The sequence below is a fragment of the Diadema antillarum genome, unplaced genomic scaffold (assembly GCF_040938485.1).
Source record: "Diadema antillarum isolate AM-2024a unplaced genomic scaffold, OU_Dant_1.0 seq00000565_RagTag, whole genome shotgun sequence".
NCBI lineage: Eukaryota > Metazoa > Echinodermata > Echinoidea > Diadematoida > Diadematidae > Diadema > Diadema antillarum.
Window position 1 is genome coordinate 25,969 of NW_027271504.1, and position 19,216 is coordinate 45,184.

General features: G+C 38.6%; 1 protein-coding gene across 1 annotated transcript; it reads left to right on the forward strand.

Annotated features, from left to right (window-relative positions):
• The first annotated feature begins 7,533 nt into the window (after positions 1-7,533).
• Positions 7,534-18,790, forward strand: LOC139735172 (cell cycle checkpoint protein RAD1-like). Its single transcript, XM_071645933.1, has 8 exons — positions 7,534-7,664; positions 11,620-11,775; positions 12,212-12,306; positions 12,984-13,095; positions 14,962-15,084; positions 15,860-15,924; positions 16,470-16,614; positions 18,690-18,790. The coding sequence occupies exons 1-8, from the start codon at positions 7,542-7,544 to the stop codon at positions 18,723-18,725; spliced, it is 855 nt and encodes a 284-aa protein (XP_071502034.1). The 5' UTR covers positions 7,534-7,541; the 3' UTR covers positions 18,726-18,790.
• The last annotated feature ends 426 nt before the right edge of the window (positions 18,791-19,216 follow it).

Here is a 19,216-nt window from a genome sequence, read left to right on the forward strand (position 1 = left end):
CAATGTATGACTGAAATGTCCCTAGATTTGTGTAATGGATCGTTCTTTTTTTGTGTGTGGTTTTAAAAGAAAGAGTCATGATGTCCATTTGAGATAATAATAGGCTTGCATTCACGAAAGTAGGTTAGATTTACTCCATGGTTAATGCAAATTAAATGTGCACAAATGTGTGTGAAAGACTGCGTATACCTACATAATAACCATACATTGATACCTGCATGTGCAAGGTATGCATATTTCAAGCTTATTTCAATCCTTGGACTAAATACACACCATCGTTATAATTTAAGCCACCTTAGTGAATACAGGCCATAGAGTTTATACAATCATGATTGATATGTGTAAAAGCTGCTATTCTCAGAAGGGTTTAATTTTTGCAAATTTCGCAAACCACTTTTGGGCTGCGCATTTAGCAACACGCACAAATTTCACCACCTGATCTTGATCAAATTAGATTTACGAACAGGCATTAGTGCACTTAGGATAGGCTTGGTATCAAATCGCAAACACAACATCTTGTTAAAATGTCTGTGACCTCCACATGCAAGAAAATAACAGATTTTACAGTAATGCATCTAACAAGAAAAGACGGATAGATATACAAAGTCAGTAGGGATGCTGGCAAACCTCATGCACCTTCAGGCGCAATCTCTGTTCAAATGTTATTTGAGTAAGTCCCACCTATGCATATTTTTGTGTGTACAGTACAATACTTTCTAGGCCAAAAATGTCGCAGACAGTTCAGAGTGGTATCTGAAATACTTTCTGACCGAGCATGATTATCAACTTTGGATGTAAACTTCAGCGAAGCTCATGAAATGGTTTGTAATGGTTTGAAGCAATGGACATTTCAGAGACTGTTGGTAGATTGTTGTACAGGGGAAACTCGGTATAACGAACACTGCTATAACGAGATATCGGTTATAACGAGGAAATTTTCTTGGTCCCAAATTTCCTTCCACACAAGTCTATGTAAAATGCTACTCTTATAGCGAGATCGGCTATAACGAAATAACTGCTATAACGAGATAAATTTTGTGACTTCCAAACAAAGAAAAACATAGTAAATCAAACCTGCTATAGCGAGGTAAAGCAAAATGCCTTCGGTAGTGCTTTACTTCGCCTGTGCTATCATCTTACGAGATTGTAAAGCTTGATGCGCCAAAAACTGTCTTGTACACACATAATCATTTTCTTCAGTGCACTCCAGCTAGCACTGCATGTTGTACGTGTGAAGTGTGTGTGTGCACGCACACTGTATGCAGAAAATGTGGTGGGACGGCCATGTGTACACATGACATCATCATGACGTTTAGCAGGTGTGAGGCAATCTGATGCCGTGATTGGCCTTCTACTTTGGGAATTCCCCGTCTTCACACACACACGCAGTCATAATGTACATACAGAATGTGTCACATATACACACAGCATTGTGCAGACCATATTCAAGCTTTCCACACAACACACACCCATACGATAACCACATACCAATCCAATCCACAGACGATCTTGATACAATCGCAAGCTATATAAATTTACAAATTCAAACATCTACAATTAATGAGAAACACATTCTTGATATTGGATTGGCGGATTTCCTTGGCGAAAAACATCTTCTTACCCATAAAGGTGAGTAATTCCCTCACATACAATATCAAGTTATCAGTATTGATTGAAATATGATGGGTAGTCCCACATGTGCAAATTAATGTCTTTATTTTATGCCTTCTTTTATGCCTACTGATATAACGAGATATCGGCTATAACGAGGAAAATGACTCGGTCCCGACCATCTCGTTATATCGAGTTTCCACTGTACACTGATATTACACTAAGCTGAGAAAATTGTATTAGATGACACGATTTTGACTCCATCTGCAGATTTCCAGGCTGGTATTTAAATCCAAAATTTGCAACCATAGATACAGTATCTCAAAAAAGAGACAGAGAAAAAAAAATAGATATTGGACTTGAGAGAATGGATATTACTCATTTTCCATTGGAAGACTTGTAACAATTATGCTAAGTTTGACTGCCTCCTCCCCCCCCCCTTCCCACGCAAAAAAAAAAAAAACAAGCAAGAAAAACAAACAAACAAACATGCATTTACGCATTTTAGTCGAATGAATGTCCTATCCCTATGCAAATGTGTTGATCAACAGAAATTTACAGTGGTTGATATTCCCCAGCATTTATTGCTGCTATATATTATGTTACCTCGCATTACTAAGCCAACATGGAATCCAAAGGCAAGATTTCCAGTATTGGGCAGATTGTAGAAGAAGCAAGTCATAGCCTTCAGATGTTATAATAGCACTCACATCAAAGCTGATGTTCTTAACCCTTTGAAAGACTCTGTAAATGACAGATAATTCAACATCATGGAAAGTTACTCTTTAAGAAAAGGACCTTGAAGGTGTCCAAAAGGATCTCTGGACATACCTTTCTCACTCCTTGTGATTATAGCAGGAAAAGAGAATAGATATAGGCTCTTTCAACTTTTTTGCAGGGATTTTCAGATTTCCTGAAACTTTAAAGGGATGGTATAGTTGTGGTTGAGATGGGGATTCAGGTTTTAACTTTTTGCGAGATAATTAGAAACCACTTAATATGTGACATATGAAAGGGCATACAATTTTCAGAGAAATTACAAGTTCATTTGATGAAAATAGGGTTTAGAAATGGCTGAGATATCAAGAAACAAAGTAAAACAACTGTGGTCCTAATAAAAAGTGGGACTCACCTTTTATTTAGACCTCTTTTTTTTTGCTGTGTGCTGCAATATCTCGCTTGGTGACCAGAATGGTCTGTCAGTGAACACTTTGGGAAATATTCATTTCATTGTTTTGCTTTGAAGCATTGCCAAACCAAATACCAGACTTTGCGGACTGGTAGATGTGCTGGCAAGTGCCATTTATGAAGATGAGATGAATTATCATTACATCACAGATGCTTATCTCAGTGAATTTAAAAAACAGCATACCTGTTCATACAAATGACTGTTTTCTGGTTATGTGCAAAGTGAATGTCCAAACTGACTACCAATCAAGAGTACTAGCACCTTTGGTGTGCAAGAGGCCAGGCTGATTTGCTGCTCTGTCATATTGAAGAAGACAAATGAATGCAGAAACACAAAGATGAAATTTAAAAGAGTTTGGAGTTATGGAAATGGGGATTTGATATGTCATGGGTTACACTAGGGAGGTTAAAAGGTCCACCTCCTTGGTCACCCATATTATGTCCCTCGGTCACCCAGCCCCAGTAGTTACTTGAGCTACATCTGTCTCCCTCAAGGAAACACAATGTGCCACTTGTGTTTGTTTGTATGTTATTTTGCCAAATTAATTGTTTAAGTTGTGCTTCTCCAGGTAATGTGTACAAGTGTAGCAAACACTTGTGTTCTGCTTTTTACATATTTTGTTTCATGATCTCTGCATGGAGTCCTTCAGTTTCATTCAATGGCCACTAAACATCCTCGTGCATTGGTCCGCAGCAAGAACCAGGTTTATGCCCTGAATGATGACAAAGGCCGCCAGAGTAGAGATTCAAAATGGTCACTTTCTATATATCTGTTTTTATGTCGCTAAAATATTATTAACCCTGTTCTGCCTTTGTGTTGGCTCAATAGCGTGACTTTGTTTCCATTGTTTTGGGATCACCTGGGCCCTGTTTCATAAAGCTGTTCATAAGGTTATGCACGACTTTACGAATGACTTAAATATGGCAAGCCAAGTGGGTTTCCTAATTATTGTTGATTTGAAATTTGCAGGTGATAATGATCATTCTTACATGTTAACGCACATCTTTAGTTGAAAGTGTATATTTGCCCCAATATAGATGAAATATTTACATACAGTCATACCTTGTTAAAATGTAAGAAAAAAAAAATTGCACACATTTTGGCACTTCATATTCCAGTCATTCGTAAAGTCATGTGTAATTTTACAAACAGCTTTATGAAACAGGGCCGTAGAAACATAAAACGCTTATTCGGCAAGTCTTGAGATCAGGTTTGGTGACTGCAGTTCATTACTGTTGTAGTGTAGGTAAAGTACTTCATTGTGAGGTGCACATATTAGCAGAATGATCGTCGCGTTTCCCTAGCTGCCTCTTTTACGATCAATTTTCTGTCATAGTCTGTGTAAAAGTGATGTCATCGCATTGTGTATGCAAGTGTAGGTATTTGTGTCGAGTCGGCATAGTGGCATAGTGTCTTTGGAAGCATCGACACCATCTGTTTATACCTTGCAGCCTAGTGGGATTTAATTGTACCCTGATGGTTTGTTTATGTATATTTTGGGACGTCTCATAGAATTTTTACTACAATGTGTGTCTCTCTCGTGGTATTTGTCTAATGACTTTGGCAAGAGATTCCTACTGGTTGGTTGGTTTGTATGTTTCCTATTTTGTAAATGTGTATTGGCGTGTCACCTTGTGGCTGGGTCTATGTGTACATTATGTTTGCACTGCACATGAGTATGTGGTTGTTTAGTTCCCAAGGCTTGTAGTCTCTTAAGAGTTTCACCAAAATATTTGTTGATTGAGAAGGAAGGAGTAGAGTAGTCCCAATGTACAGGGATCTGTTTTTGAAAGTGTGGAAGGGAAAAAAATCATGGAACTTCTGGTTCAGATACTTGAATTACACATGTGTAGATATACTTTTGAGATAAGTACTCTCGTTGAGACAGAGTACTTCCTCATCTATTGAAACACTGTCTCCCAGTGGTTATGCAGTGTGTCTTGCTAATGGAAGTACACATACACACACATAGACACACACATTGACACTTTAATATTAACCTATTACCTACTTGCAATGTAGTATGAAGAGTATATTAATCTGTTCCATACTTAATTCTGAAATTCCCATAGACTTAATACACAGGCCATCAGGTTCCCGTATGGAACAGGTTAACACGATCAGGGGGGAAAAAGCAGAAAAACACACACACACACATACATGCTTTGTTTTCTGAGATATTGTGGAGTTTCAGCACCCTTTCCTCTGTTATTCTTTAAAGAATCATGAGCTCTTTCAGATAAGGCAGTGTACATGAATGGATTATCACTGATTAATGAATGGAGACTGCTAGGTTACATTCACAGTGACTTCACTTTTCATGGTACAGGCGACTCCTGTCCTAACAAAGTCTTCGGGACCGGTAGTTTTCTTTCCTTTTTAATGCAAAATTTTGTCTGAACGAAGAAATAAATTATATAAGATAGTAATTTGGGGACGTGAATTTTTACTTTGTTGAAACAGAAATTTTGTGATGACCATGCTCATTATGAGGAGAGTGCACTGTAGTTTCACAGATGCTTTATCAAACATGTTTCAACAGAAATTCAGAAAAATTTGCTACTCACTCAAGTGAAAAAATTGCCCACTTTTCAAGTTTCAATACACGTAGTGTATAGTGGCATAGTTCCCTTTCACCACAGCAGTTTGTGAGCAATTACTGCAAATGGAAAAGATAAACACACTGCAATATTTGTGGGTTATTGTTGTTTTTAACTGAGCACCTGGAAGGGAAGAAAGAGTCTTTAAAAATATCTTCTGATATGTGTACTGGAGAATGAGTGACGACATGATACACATAGATTTCTACTTTGTTTTCTGAGATCGGTGACAAGATTGTCATTAAGACGCACAAAGTATTTGGCCACTAGTCAAACAAACCCACACATGCACACATTACTCAATGAATTATAGATAAATTGTACCATGTGCTTTGTATTACGAGAAGCAAACTGCAGTGTTACTTCTTGTAAATTGTACAATCGACAGTGCAAAACATTCCTAATAAAATGTTTCACTTTCTTAAGAGGCTTTGTGTTGGATTACATCCATGTTGAGAAAGATAATTATATACCACGTCAGCTGCATAGAAATATGAATTTGCATTCAGGTGTGTGCGAAATTATGAATACATTGTGTTTGTTTGTGTGTGTTTGTGTGTGGGGGGGAGTTCTTTTTCAGTCTGCATGTTCAGTGTTTGGTTATCTGTTTTGTTTTTGCATTTTGTTTTTTGTTGTTTGTTTTTGTCTGCATTCAAGTGACTGCATGGTTGAATATCCAGTTATTAAAGGTATTAGCCCACAAAAGTGAGGGAACTATGTAATACAAAAGTATGATAAAACGTGTGTGTGTGTGTGTGTGTGTGTGAGTGTGTATGTCATGTAATGTATTAGGCAGAAGCTCCTTATTAAGCAATTTGATACAAGACCTTGGAGCCTAAACAATCAGCTAGTTCTCTAATATAGCTTGCTGTTGTCCAGGGGCGGATCCAGGAATTCCATAAAGGGGGTGCCTTTTCAAAATTAAGGGAGGGGGGCACACGCCCCCTTCCATTTTTTCTTTTTATTTCTTCCGTTTAGACAAAGAGATATAAAAAATCCAGAGAGGGGCACGAACCTATGTGCCCCCCCCACCCCCCCCCCCCCCCCCCCCCCCCCCCGATCTGCATGCCTTGAACCTTGAACCTTGAAGTAGTAATCCCTTTCAGCAGTTCCTTGAAACTATCCCGGAATGGTAGAGGTGTCGTGCGTCAGTGAGAGGTGACATGGCCTCTGCTATTCACTATATCTAGACAACCATTGAACATGAAATCATTTTCATTAAGTAAAATGGGAAGAATTGGGTATCAAGACAGCTAGAAAAGGAATACGAAATATAGAAAACTTGTATTACTTACTTTTCTGGTATTTGGATAAGGCAATTGGAGCGGAGAGATTATGGGTAAACACTGCAGGCCTCTTTAAGTAGAGTGGCATATTACGAAATCACTGTCAGAATGCTGTTGTGAATGGTGTACTTCATGATTGCAGTACCCCCACACACATGAATATAAAACAAATTTAGTGATTGATATGATCTGTGTTTATGAAGATATACAGCAGTTGTCACGATTTTGGTCTTGAATTAATTTTCCAAGGTGTATCACAAAGGAGTGCACATTGCAAATTGTCTTTTGTAGTTATATCATTAATGAAAACAAACTTCGCACTTCTATTTATCCGTGATCTACCCTTCTGTAAACATTAAACTGTCTTTGGTTCTTGGTGTTAGCAAATAGTAGAGCCTACGTATAGTGGGCAGATACAGCTGTCCTATACAGATGAAGTGTCATGGAATTTATCTTGAGCTCTCACAGATCTTTTTAAATATGTATCACAAAATCAGAATTTCTGAGGTGAAGGATGTCGATTTCATAACAGTGTGTTAAGTCAGCTGTTATTGATGCACGGTCAAATTCTTTAACAAAACTTGCACCCCACCTTGAGACTGTGAATACCCACGGTACTAAATTATGCTCATGAATAGGACCATATTTGTTACTGTAACTTCCGTGAACACCAGAAAACAGGTGCAGCAGTGGCAGCCCTCGGAAAATAAAGAAGAAGTTATAAATACTGTATATGAACTGTATGATTCTGAGCTGTAGAGGGCGACATCTAGAAATATTGCGCCAAGCTTGAATCCGAGTTCATCGCATAAAATACTCAGTATTGATATCCAGCACAACACTGAGATCAAGCAAATGACAATGTCATTATCGACTCAGCAAAGTGACGATGATGATCAAAATGTGTTTTCTCTGCGGGTAGATAATGCGAGAAATGTTTCGATTGTTCTGAAGGCCATTCATTTCAAGGATCGTGAGGTAAGTACAAGATGTACACATGTTTCAAATATCAAATAAAATTTACGAAGTAATCATAACCAACACGTGAAGTAATATGTGGGACCGAAGGCTACCCATGAAGGTCATATACCCGGGCCTTGCATGCTGCAGCTGCACGATCGTAAACTGTAATATGTAACTAGACCTCTCTAGTTAGAGTCTGAATGTGATACTGATAGGTGTCTGTCTAGCGGTTACTAGATTAGTCTAGATCCATTCTGGACTATAATAGGCTGTGGTCTAGTGAATTAAATTGTTCTGATAACTATGTAGATCTAGTAGGATCTACAGTAACTGCGACAGCCGCCACACGCAGTGTGGCGGCTGCGCCGTGCTCCCATTTCAGATCTTCATGTTGAACAAACGGGTGCCTTTGCGGCGCTATATTTCCTTAAATTTTCAACAGAAACTACTAGGAATACTTACATGGGTCGATGAAACCTAAATGACTATCATCGGCGACTGTTTGAGGCATTTCATTGCTTGTGATGCACAAAATGATGTCTTATAAGCAGCTCACCGATGTTCACAGAATTCACAATCACTCGCAAAAGCACACAGAATAGGGGAGCTCTCACATTAGCGAAACTGGGGGGAAGCCGCCAGGACCGCGCCTAGCGGCGCGGTCTCCGGGGCTAGGGGGGCATTTCATGAAGGAACTTGTCGGATAAAATATCTGACAAGTCTCTTTTATCCGACAAGTTTTGAGAAATTCTTTAGTCTGATTGGCTGATTCCTCTGAACTTGTCGGATATAATTGACTTGTCGGACATTTTATCCGACAAGTTCCTTCATGAAATGCCCCCCTGATCTACAGTGGACTGCAGCTGCAGTACAACTACAACTTACAAAAACAAGATGTTCAATGACCATAGTTAGTTAAATTTAGTAACGTTAAATTTTTTGGTAATTTAATTGAGGATGACCGCTGTTTCATTTCCTTCAATGAGGCCCTGGCCTGGCTGGGCTGGGCTGGGTCTATTAAAACTACAACTACAAGGTGCTAGCAAAGATCCTACACATGTATGGTTGGGTGTTCGTAATACCGGACACCTAACGTTTTTCTATCAATAGAAACGTGAAAAATCTCACAATTTGCCTGAAATTTTACTCACGTGTGGAGAAAATACTCCAGATTCACAAGCGCGCACTGAAAATGCGATCTGAGGTACGCGCTCTTAGATGGCGGCTTCGAACGCGTGGGGTGTCATTTTTTCCGCACTCAGTTGCCCTGCTCATTTCAACCGACCACCCTGACAATACGTATAAAGGGCATTTAAATGCGTTTTTTCGACAGGCCGCTGTTTTTTTCTAGCCGTCATTTTTTCCCCAATAATATGTGAATATATTTTGAATCCTTCGATATTACTTATGAAGGACTGTTTGATGAATTTGAATTGATTTTCATTCGGAAACTTTTCATCATAATTGAAATAAATTAGATGAGTCGGTTTGTTTTTTTCACATTCATTTCTCGTTTCTGCATCAACTCGTACGGTCGTAGCGGGCGACAAAATGTTTATGTCATGTGTATGTGTAACGTGTGTGCACGATCGTACAAGCGGCGGTGACAATTTTGCGGTCAAAATCGTCAAATTTATTACGGAAGGATACTCTACATCTAACAACGAGTCAGCAAAGGTAGGCCTGGTTATATGTAGTTACACGATAAACCTTATTCGATTTTGCTAAATTTCGGTAATTTAGAGGGAATACGAATAACTTAGTTGTTTTCGCCACATTTTACTCGGTAGCGTAGCCCAGTGAAGAATCGAACACCGTTGCGCGTAGTCCCATGCGTACATTTTCTTTCTGTACGCGCAATGCCATTATAATGCGCGGCCGGTCGTTATGGACCCGGTCGGTGGGTTGAACACCTACCATACTACCTAAGAATTCAAGATGGTCAACTCTCTCAATTTTACACAGCCGCTGGTGAAACAGAAGTGGCTGCCACCCGCTAGTGTTGAGCGGGTACACTGTACTACAGTGGTAAAGATATTGTTGTTTTGGTTTTAATGGCATGTATCACTCAGAATTGAGTATTTACGATATCGATGACGATAGATCGAACAAGCGTTCCATTAGCTGTGCACAGTCTCTTGGAAATCGAAATACCGGTAATAATAAACGTGCTCATGGTTTGCTGTAACTGCGACCAGTCCCAACGCTGCAGTATCAACAGTGTACAAAGAGCGCCCTGGCTGGGGTTAGGTTTGCTGTAGGTATTGATGCAGTTTAATGCGTTCACCAATTCTTAAATTTAGTCATGATTCTTTACAGAAAATTCCTTCTTTCTTGTCTTATAGCCTGTCTTGGTCCGACACAAATATATCGGGAAAATAGATCTACAGCTCACCTGGAAACTTTAGCCGCTCAACGCTAGTTGATGCACTCCTTAAAAATCCCACAGTTCCAAGTGGCAGCATTTCACTTTTTGAGAGTTGACCATCTTACATATGGTAGGATCTTTGGTGCTAGTGCTTTGTGTTTAAACAACGTGCAAGTTGTTGTGATGTTGTGAATCTTGCTGTTACACTATGTGCAATTATTAATTATTGTAACATTACTATCACAAATGTCAATGAACTCCTTAGAACTAGGCTCCTGCCCTTGTTTAGATTGCAGCTACACTCACAGCGAGCGTGCCTTCCATCAAACATTCACTCAGATTCAAGATAGTAAACCAGGACCCAGGTTGCAAGAGTTCCATCAAACATTCACTCAGATTCAAGATAGTAAACCAGGACCCAGGTTACAAGAGTTTCATTAAATCAAATGATAGATCATATTAAATCTATCTGGAGGTAAACACGATAGTGAACTATCGTCAATGTTAAACTACTCGGTAAGTTTTCCTTTACCGACCAGAGGCCCCAGACATTCTCCACTACTTCAGTACTGTGCATACACGTTGTACTCTGAATATTTTGTGAGGTTTTTATTTTCGCGAATTTCGCGAGTCAGGTGCTATTTGTGAAGATAAAGACATGCAAAGACATGCAGTATTTAGTTTTACAAAACAACTACCGGTACACTGATTTATATGTATGTCGAGTTAGATTTAAATCAGTGTTCTTTTTATTCCATAATTCTTTTATCAAATAACCTCGACTAAATATGATAAACATTCTCCGCTCTGTTATTAACTAAGTTTGCTCATTTGATGAATTTAATTTGTATTCAAATACATAAAATGTACATGGACTTGTACCACTATGTCCATTATGTCTTTTTTACAAGATACAGTGGATTCATGGGAATCAGATAATCAACTGAAATCTAGAGCTTTCTTGCAGGAATTGACAAATAATGATTTTCTGATGTAGCCTACCACAAAGAAAAGTATTCTTTTCTACAATTTACTCTTGTTTATTCAGTTCATTCAGTATTCAGTTCATTCCATATTTCTCCACTTTCTCTATTGTAACAAAAAGAAGAAATGAATATAAAGTACACATGTACACACACACACACACATACAAATACACACTTACACCAAGAGTGAAAGGAAAGTAAGGTGAGAAGAATATGGGCTTTGGTAAGATGTAGATATTCACTCACTTTTTTGTGATTCAAGCGGCCCTTTTAATAATTCCGACAGTCTCTGCATTATATCAAAATAAGAACAGTGATGATTTCTTGAAATGTAGTATGGTTGGTATTCACTGATATTTCTGCTCAGAGATTAAAGCAAGTCATTAGACAAAATCTGTTAGTTTTGCCTGAAGACTTCTTAAACAAGCACCTTCAACAAGTGTATTTTGACTGACATATCTCCACGGTATTTTTATATGAAAGGGACAGCTACTTTCCAACACATTGACAATAAAATGATAAACAAATGCAATTGGCACACCTACATTCTGAATACCAGTATGCCGCTTCAAACCCTGTATATTACACATAACATCTCTGTGTACCCCACCCCCAGCTAGCCACATTCTGTGCAAGTGAGAATGGACTTAAGGTAACAGTGGAGGATGCCAAGTGTGTACAGGCCAACGCCTTCATCCAATCCAACATCTTTCAGGAGTACTACATGCGGGACCCCACAGCAACCTTTAAGATCAATTTGTCTGTTCTGCTGGTAGGTTGTTTTTAAGATGATCCTCAATTCAACTTTAGATCAAACTTAAGTCATTCATTTTGTATCCTGTATTCTTACACGTAGCCCTCTCAAATCCCCCTTGATTTTACGACAGAGGCGAAATGGCATCAGAGTTTGTTTGTTTGTTTTTGAGTGCTGAAGTTAGTCTTCTGTTTGCGCCGGAATGAAAATACCATAATGTCTTGATCTTCAGAAGTGTAAACTCACATTATACTATGGATTGAAATAGAAATGATTGCTTAGTGCTAAATATTCATCTCACAGTATTGTACTGTGTGGATAAACTGCTCAGCATCTGTGACATTTCGCTAAAATTTAGTGAATATTTTGACAGTCTCTTTTGACTTTTGGTTAATGTGTCATAATTTGGGGTAAGAACATACACATATGTATCTCTCTGTCTTTTCATTTTCAGGATTGCTTGAATATATTCGGAAGTAATCCAATGGGTGGGGCGACTCCAGCTCTCAAGATGTCCTATGCAGGATATGGTTCACCACTACTTCTCATGTAAGCTACATGTTGTACATCTCATACCCGTATCCCGTGCTTTGTATTGCATATCATAGCATTGGTAGGGAGTGCTTTTGTGGGTGAACATTTCAGACCCTGCGAATGAGACCATGCGGCTTCCATGCACATGTGAGATATGAATCTCAACCTAGCATTAGTGCCGTTTTGTAAGGCACTTTATCCTCATTGCCAAGTCCTTTGGAGGAAACTTACAGCCATCAGTCCAATGTGTAGGAGAGTCTACCCTGTGCACAGAACCCAATCCATTTCTCATGTGAAGAAACCACTGATATATATACTCAGATGGTTAGGCCTACAGATGACAGTCTACAAGTTCGCTTTTCGCTGCCCATGCAGATTCAATAGGAGGTTTCCATGAAATTACATGGTGTAGTAATTTACTGATAATAATGACTTGATATGGACTTCTGTTTATGTGGAAGAGATGCTCTGTTTCTCCTGAAATATGTTTTACAACACAAGTTAATACTCTGTATCAATGCATACTCATATAGGCATTAGCTATGCCCTGTTCTATGATGCCAAGTAAATGTATTGACTTCCCCCTGAAGTATATTTTGCATAGCATGTTATACAGTGTATGACATACATCAAATGTGTATGCTGTAATTGAGCCATTGTGAAAGTCTTGTGCCTCTTTCTTTCCTTTCTAGGTTAGAGGAGAGTGGAGTGGTGACAGACTGTAGCATCAGGACTCTGGAACCCGATGAGATGTTGGATTTTAACTTTTGCAGTGCCAACGTCATCAATAAAATCATCATGAAGGTGGGTGCCAGAACACAATTAATGATAGAAGAAATACCAAGCAGGAGAAGTATTAATTGCGATAACAGAGAAATCATTTTATGATGATGTTGTCAAGATCTCAGAGACTTCCTTGTCACTTTCAGTCTCTCAGCAACACGTTTATAAATAATTATGATAATTAATTGAAAAATATGAACATGTTGTTCTTCATACTGTCTAAATATTATCATGCGATTGCCACATATTTATGAAAATGCACACTAATACAGTTCGACCTCGATTATCCGGCCTCCTTTTATCCGGAAATCTCTATTATCCGGACGCGTTCATGCAGTGAAGGACTTTTGTTTTCATCAAAAAATTGAGAAAAAACAGTGACTTTAAACTCAATTAAAATTTCTACAAAACTCACAAGATTTACTTACAATATTCCCGACAGAACTAACATAAGTTCACACCACATTATCATTGTTAAAGTAAGCAGTCATGATCTATAAATTCACCATAAGAACATGGATGGAAAACTTGTCAGTAAATCATGGCATAGATTACACCACTGTTGCGGGGTATGCTACCTGCCTAGCTGCCAGTGCGCTGGGACGGCAGCTTGGACGGCAGCTTGGACGGCAGCTATATACATTAACATTGTGTCTCCCATATCCGGCCAATTCGCTTATCCGGATGAGCGCCGGTCCCGACATAGCCGGATAATCGAGGTCGAACTGTATGATGTTTATATTGACACATACAGTGCACTCCCGTTACAACGAAATGCTCGGGACCGGCAGTTTTCTTTCGTTATAACGAAATTTCGTTATAACCGAACAAATACAATATATAACGAAAACAAGGAAACCACGTATATATATCATATTCTGTTTGCTGAATACTCATCTTACACTGGAAAGCTATGTGAAATGTGATTGGATAACTGTATTACAATAATAAACGCAAGTTCCCCTCAGAAACTGTGCGTGATACAAGGAGCGAACACACAGTGGTGTGAAGCGTTCACCCATGCAGAGACGCTATAAACGCTTGTTCTGCTATGTATTTTCGAAAGCAATTCGCATTTCGTTATAATGGAGCACATTTCTTTTGTTTTTCTTTGTCTGTGGCACTCGGAAAAGACTTCGTTATAACGGAATTTTCGCTATAACCGTGTTCGTTATAAGCGAATTTTGCACCATAGACTTTAATGGTGATAATTTTGGGACCAGAAGATTTACTTCGTTATAACGAAATTTCGTTATAACCGTGTTCGTTGTAACGGGAGTGCACTGTAGTATGTTGAATTGTAATGTGTTCAATATCTCTTCTTGATTTCTTATTCTCCCAGTCACATAGCACATAGACCTACCATGTGTCTGGGGTGTACAGAGTACAAGGCAGTGCTATGCACAAGAAATGATGACCTGATTGTCCAAATTTGTTGGTGCAAAGTCCATACACTGAGCAGAAGCGAGTTTAATTTATGTATGGCATACAACAACATGTCTGCTGATCTTATGATAAAGGTTGAAAGAGAACAGTAACAACACAACCCAAACAAAACAAAACATGTACTCTGTGGCATTAGGTGATTTCATGTTCAGTGCCAATGACTAGTATTTTGTACAAGTATGATCACAATATCTGAGAAATCTGCTAATGTACCATCTTCTTTGAATTATTGAAAATAACACATTACATTGTATGTAATGATTCCCCTCCCTCCTCCCCCCCCCCCCCCCCCCCCCAGCAGTAATAGGAATACAGAGACAAGGTGACTCAGTGCTGGTAATGCTCAAGACATTGATGTTTGTTTGTTGTAAAAAATCTGGTGAATATTCAGTTGTGGGTGTGTTTCTTTTGCCTCACTTATTTTGCTTTACGACCACACAGAGTGACTGTCTCAAGGATGCCTTCCAAGAGTTGGACATATCCAGCGAAGTGATTGAAATCCTCCTGTCTCCTGACAAGCCCTTCTTCCGTATTTCAACCTTTGGCCATGCGGGCAGTGCTCACGTGAGAGATTAATTAGGGTAGCATGCATTTGCTGTAGGGGGAGTTCTAAAGAAATATATGTACTTGTATTGTACTGTAAACATATGGTTAAACAGGGCAAAGTTGGTAGATATGTTAGGTGTCTTGTTATATCATTTAACTACTTAGAACATAAACAAAGATTGAAAGAGAGCCATTCTAATGTCATGTTCCATATTTTGAATATTACATCATGTGCTATTTTTGTCATATATAAACCAGGTATAACAGCACTTTTATCTTTCACTTTCATTAGTATTTTTTCCCCTTCTTTTTCTTTGTGAAAGCTGCCATTCAAAGTGATCTTCTACCAACTCACCAAGACAGTTTATTGTACAATTGTAAATTCAAGAAAACAAGAATGCACCTTTGGCATTGTCATACCTGTGGCTATATGTGTACTTCTCTCTACTTTTAATCTTCATTTCTTTGTCAACTAATCTACTGTATACGCCATATATTTCGCGAGTCTAAAATTTCGCGAATCAGGAATTCCCGGCAATTACATTCACATCAGGATCAGAGTCAATATTTTCGCATGTCTTTAATTTCGCGAATAGCACCTGACTCGCGAAAATTCGGGAAAATAAAAACCTCGCGAAATATTCAGCGTATACAGTAATATTCTGTCAGTTATCCACCAAGCCCTATTCCTCATAACGGGAATAAGTGTGCAGAGTAAATATTTAATGTGACCGTAAATGTGTTCTTGCGATAATATGCCTTTCCTGTCGCTCTTGTTATCCCTTACGTGCAGTCCGATTTTCCCAAGGACTCGGACATGGTTGAATCGTTCCAGTGTACCCAGACACAAACCAACAGGTGAGCTAGTCATCTTGAATGTTTTGTGTGCAGTCCATTCCCGATATAACGAACATGGTAATAACGAAATTCTGGTTACAACGAAATGAAAATCCAGGTCGCAAAATTATCGGCTAAGATCCGCTCTATCTTTTTTTATTGTTTATTTGTTTGGTTGTAACGAAATTTAGATATAACAAAAGAAATCTGCCAGGCCCGAGGATTTTGTTATAAACAGGAGCCCACTGTATTCTGCATACCTGGATGTACAGGCTGCACAACATGTGCACTTCCTTGGGTGGTGATTTATGTGGTGATTTTAGTGGTGATTTATTTAACATGGTTGTATGCTAATTGTTGGAATTATGCTAATTGTTGGAATTATGCGCTTTAGACGTTACTACTCGGGGGGTTTAACTTGTTAAGGAGGAATCCCAAGTGTACTCGGGCAAGTGCCTATGGGAAATGGGTCGTGTACATGTAGCAAAATCGGCCTGTCCTCAACAGGTTAGCAGACGATCAAGCTTTTAACTTGTGCCATGGCTCTTTTATCCTGGATCCTGCAGGTACAAGCTCGCCCTGCTGAAGCCCTCAATCAAGGCCCTGATGCAATCAAGCAAAGTCTCCATCCGGACAGACAACAGAGGCTTCCTCTCACTGCAGTACATGATCAGGAATGAGGACGGACAGATCTCCTTTGTGGAATACTACGTGAGTTGGGACATTTAGAACTTAACTGTATATGCCATATATTTTTGCAGGGGTTTTATTTTTAATGAATTTCATAAGTCAGGAGTTATTTGGGAATTTAACAGCACACAAAAATATCAACTCTGATATGATATGAATGTGACATGCATGCTTAATTTCTCTGTTCATTACTATACTCAATGATTACAAATTTAACCACTTGTGAAATTGTTTGGAAGTCCCGATTCACAAAAAAAAAGTTAGACTCGCTAAATATATGGCATATACAGTACCTCTTCCATTGTTATCAATCTCACACAAACAAGAATTTACCCCATAGATTATTTGCAAGTGTATTCAAATGTTAGTGGAAACAAGGTATCAATGTACATATTGTCAAATGGCTGAATTTGTGCAAAATTTGACAATTTGTATTATCAAACACAGCACATGAGAGCCGTGGAACATTTAGCTGTGGGAATGTAATGTACAGTAACTTGTATAGAAATCTTCATTTTATTGCGTATTCAGAGATAACCAGTATAAATTTCTCCCAAAACATAGCTTGAAAGATCAGCTTTGCATTACAGTTCAGGCTGTACTTATCTATTCTACTGTCACAATGTTTATGTCAATTCGGACAATCTGGTAGACTGACCTAAATGGATGTCTCTGTTATTGTTCCCTCAAGAAGAGTGAGTGTGTTGAGTACAGTGCACTCCTGTTACAACAAACACGGTTATAACAAAATTCCACTTACAACAAAGTAAAAATTTAGGCTCCAACATTATCCGCTCTTAGTTTTTTATTATGCCTCCGCAACGAAGTGGCCGGAGGCATTATGTTTTCGGGTCGTCCGTCCGTCCGTCCGTCCGTCCGTACGTCCGTACGTCCGTCCGTACGTCCGTCTGTACGTCCGTCCGTACGTCCGTCCGTCCGTACGTCCGTCCGTCCCGTTTTGTTTTTGTCGATATCTCAAGAACCGTGTGGTGGTTTTACATCAAACTTGGTATGAGGGTATATCCTTGGGGGATAATACTTTGTGTGGATTTTAGGGTCACAGGGTCAAAGGTCAAAGGTCACAGGTTATTTTGTGAAAAAAATTGAAATTTCATGTTTTTCTCCATATCTCGCAAATGGTTCAAGGTATCTTCATGGAACTTAGTATATATGCTTGTATCGATGGGCGGTGATTATCTAGGGAAGTTGGGGGTCATGGGTCAAAGGTCAGGGGGTCAAAGGTCAAGGTCAACTCCTCAAAATATCACTACTTTCCTTAAAATGCAATGTGCCGGAAGGTTTTTTTTTTTAAACTTGATGTATGGCATGTATTACCCAATATATATTTTTGGGGAAGGTTTTTGCCAAAAAGTCAAAGGTCAAAAGGTAAAAGGTCAAGTGAAAGTGCTAAATTGCACTTTTTCCTCCATATCTCGAAAGTAACTTAAAGGTATCATCATGAAACTTACATATTTATGCATGTTCAACCTAACAGTGATTCTCTTTGGAACTGTGAGGTCAAAGGTCAAAGGCCAGGTTTAGATAATGCTATTTTCCCATTTGATACTGAAATTATACTTTTTCTCAATACCTTGAAAATTACTCAATGCATAAACTTATAACAGGGTCAAAAGTCAAGTAAAAATCATCAGTTCCCCAAATACCTGCACTCTGACATTTTAATCATTCATCCAATTGAACCTAGTTCTAGGAAAGTGAACATTCAGCACATTTGTGTCAAACCTGTCATTTTAATATTTTGCCAATTGTGTGAAACTGTCATCACACATTGTCAAGACATTGAACTATAAACCTATCAGGAGAACCATGCATTATGGCGGAGGCATATCAGTAGCCGTAGCGATATATCTAGTTGTTTATATGTTTGGTTATAATGAAATTTTGGTATAACGAAAGAAAACTGCCAGTCCCGAGCACTTTGTTATACATCGTAATGGGAGTTCACTGTAGTCAAGAGTAGCTCCAGCCTCACAACATAGATTATCATGTCGCTTTGTGTTGTTCATCAAATATCCCAATGTGATTACAACACTCTCTAAAAATAATTTTGTTTCTTTTTGACTTGTTCTCTGCAGTGTGCTCCTGATGAAGAATATGATGAAGATGGATGATGACAGGATAACATGACACAATGGATCAGAGATAGGACTGATTTGAGTTGTAAAATACCTAAGAGGCTTTATTATATTAATAATAATTTGTGCCATATGATTTTTTTTTTTGTAATTGTTGCTTCAATGTACAGAATAAATACACATATGTTTTTAAACAATATTGGTTTGTACACATTTCACTTCTTGACACATGGTAAATGTTATGGTACAATGTTTTGACCACACGCTACATGTATAAAGCTTCAGTACTATTTCGGACTGCATTCACAATGTACACACAAACAACAGCTTCTGGTTATCTTCAACCATTTTAGAATTGTTCACAGTCACACGTACTGCTGTAAGCAAACTTTTTCTTGGCTCATAGGTCAAATGGCTATTACAGTTGACACTGCAAGTCCTACAACAAAATTTACATAGGGTTTCGACTGCACAAATAAGGTAAGAGTGATGGCTATGTGATAACTCAGGGCATAATTACAATCCTT

Excerpts from the sequence above, each read along its gene's own strand:
- LOC139735172 (XM_071645933.1), top strand. The coding sequence starts at position 7,542 with ATGACAATGTCATTATCGACTCAGCAAAGTGACGATGATGATCAAAAT. Across the intron at positions 13,096-14,961 it reads TCAATAAAATCATCATGAAG|AGTGACTGTCTCAAGGATGC; the intron begins GTGGGTGCCAGA and ends ACGACCACACAG. Across the intron at positions 15,925-16,469 it reads ACCCAGACACAAACCAACAG|GTACAAGCTCGCCCTGCTGA; the intron begins GTGAGCTAGTCA and ends TGGATCCTGCAG.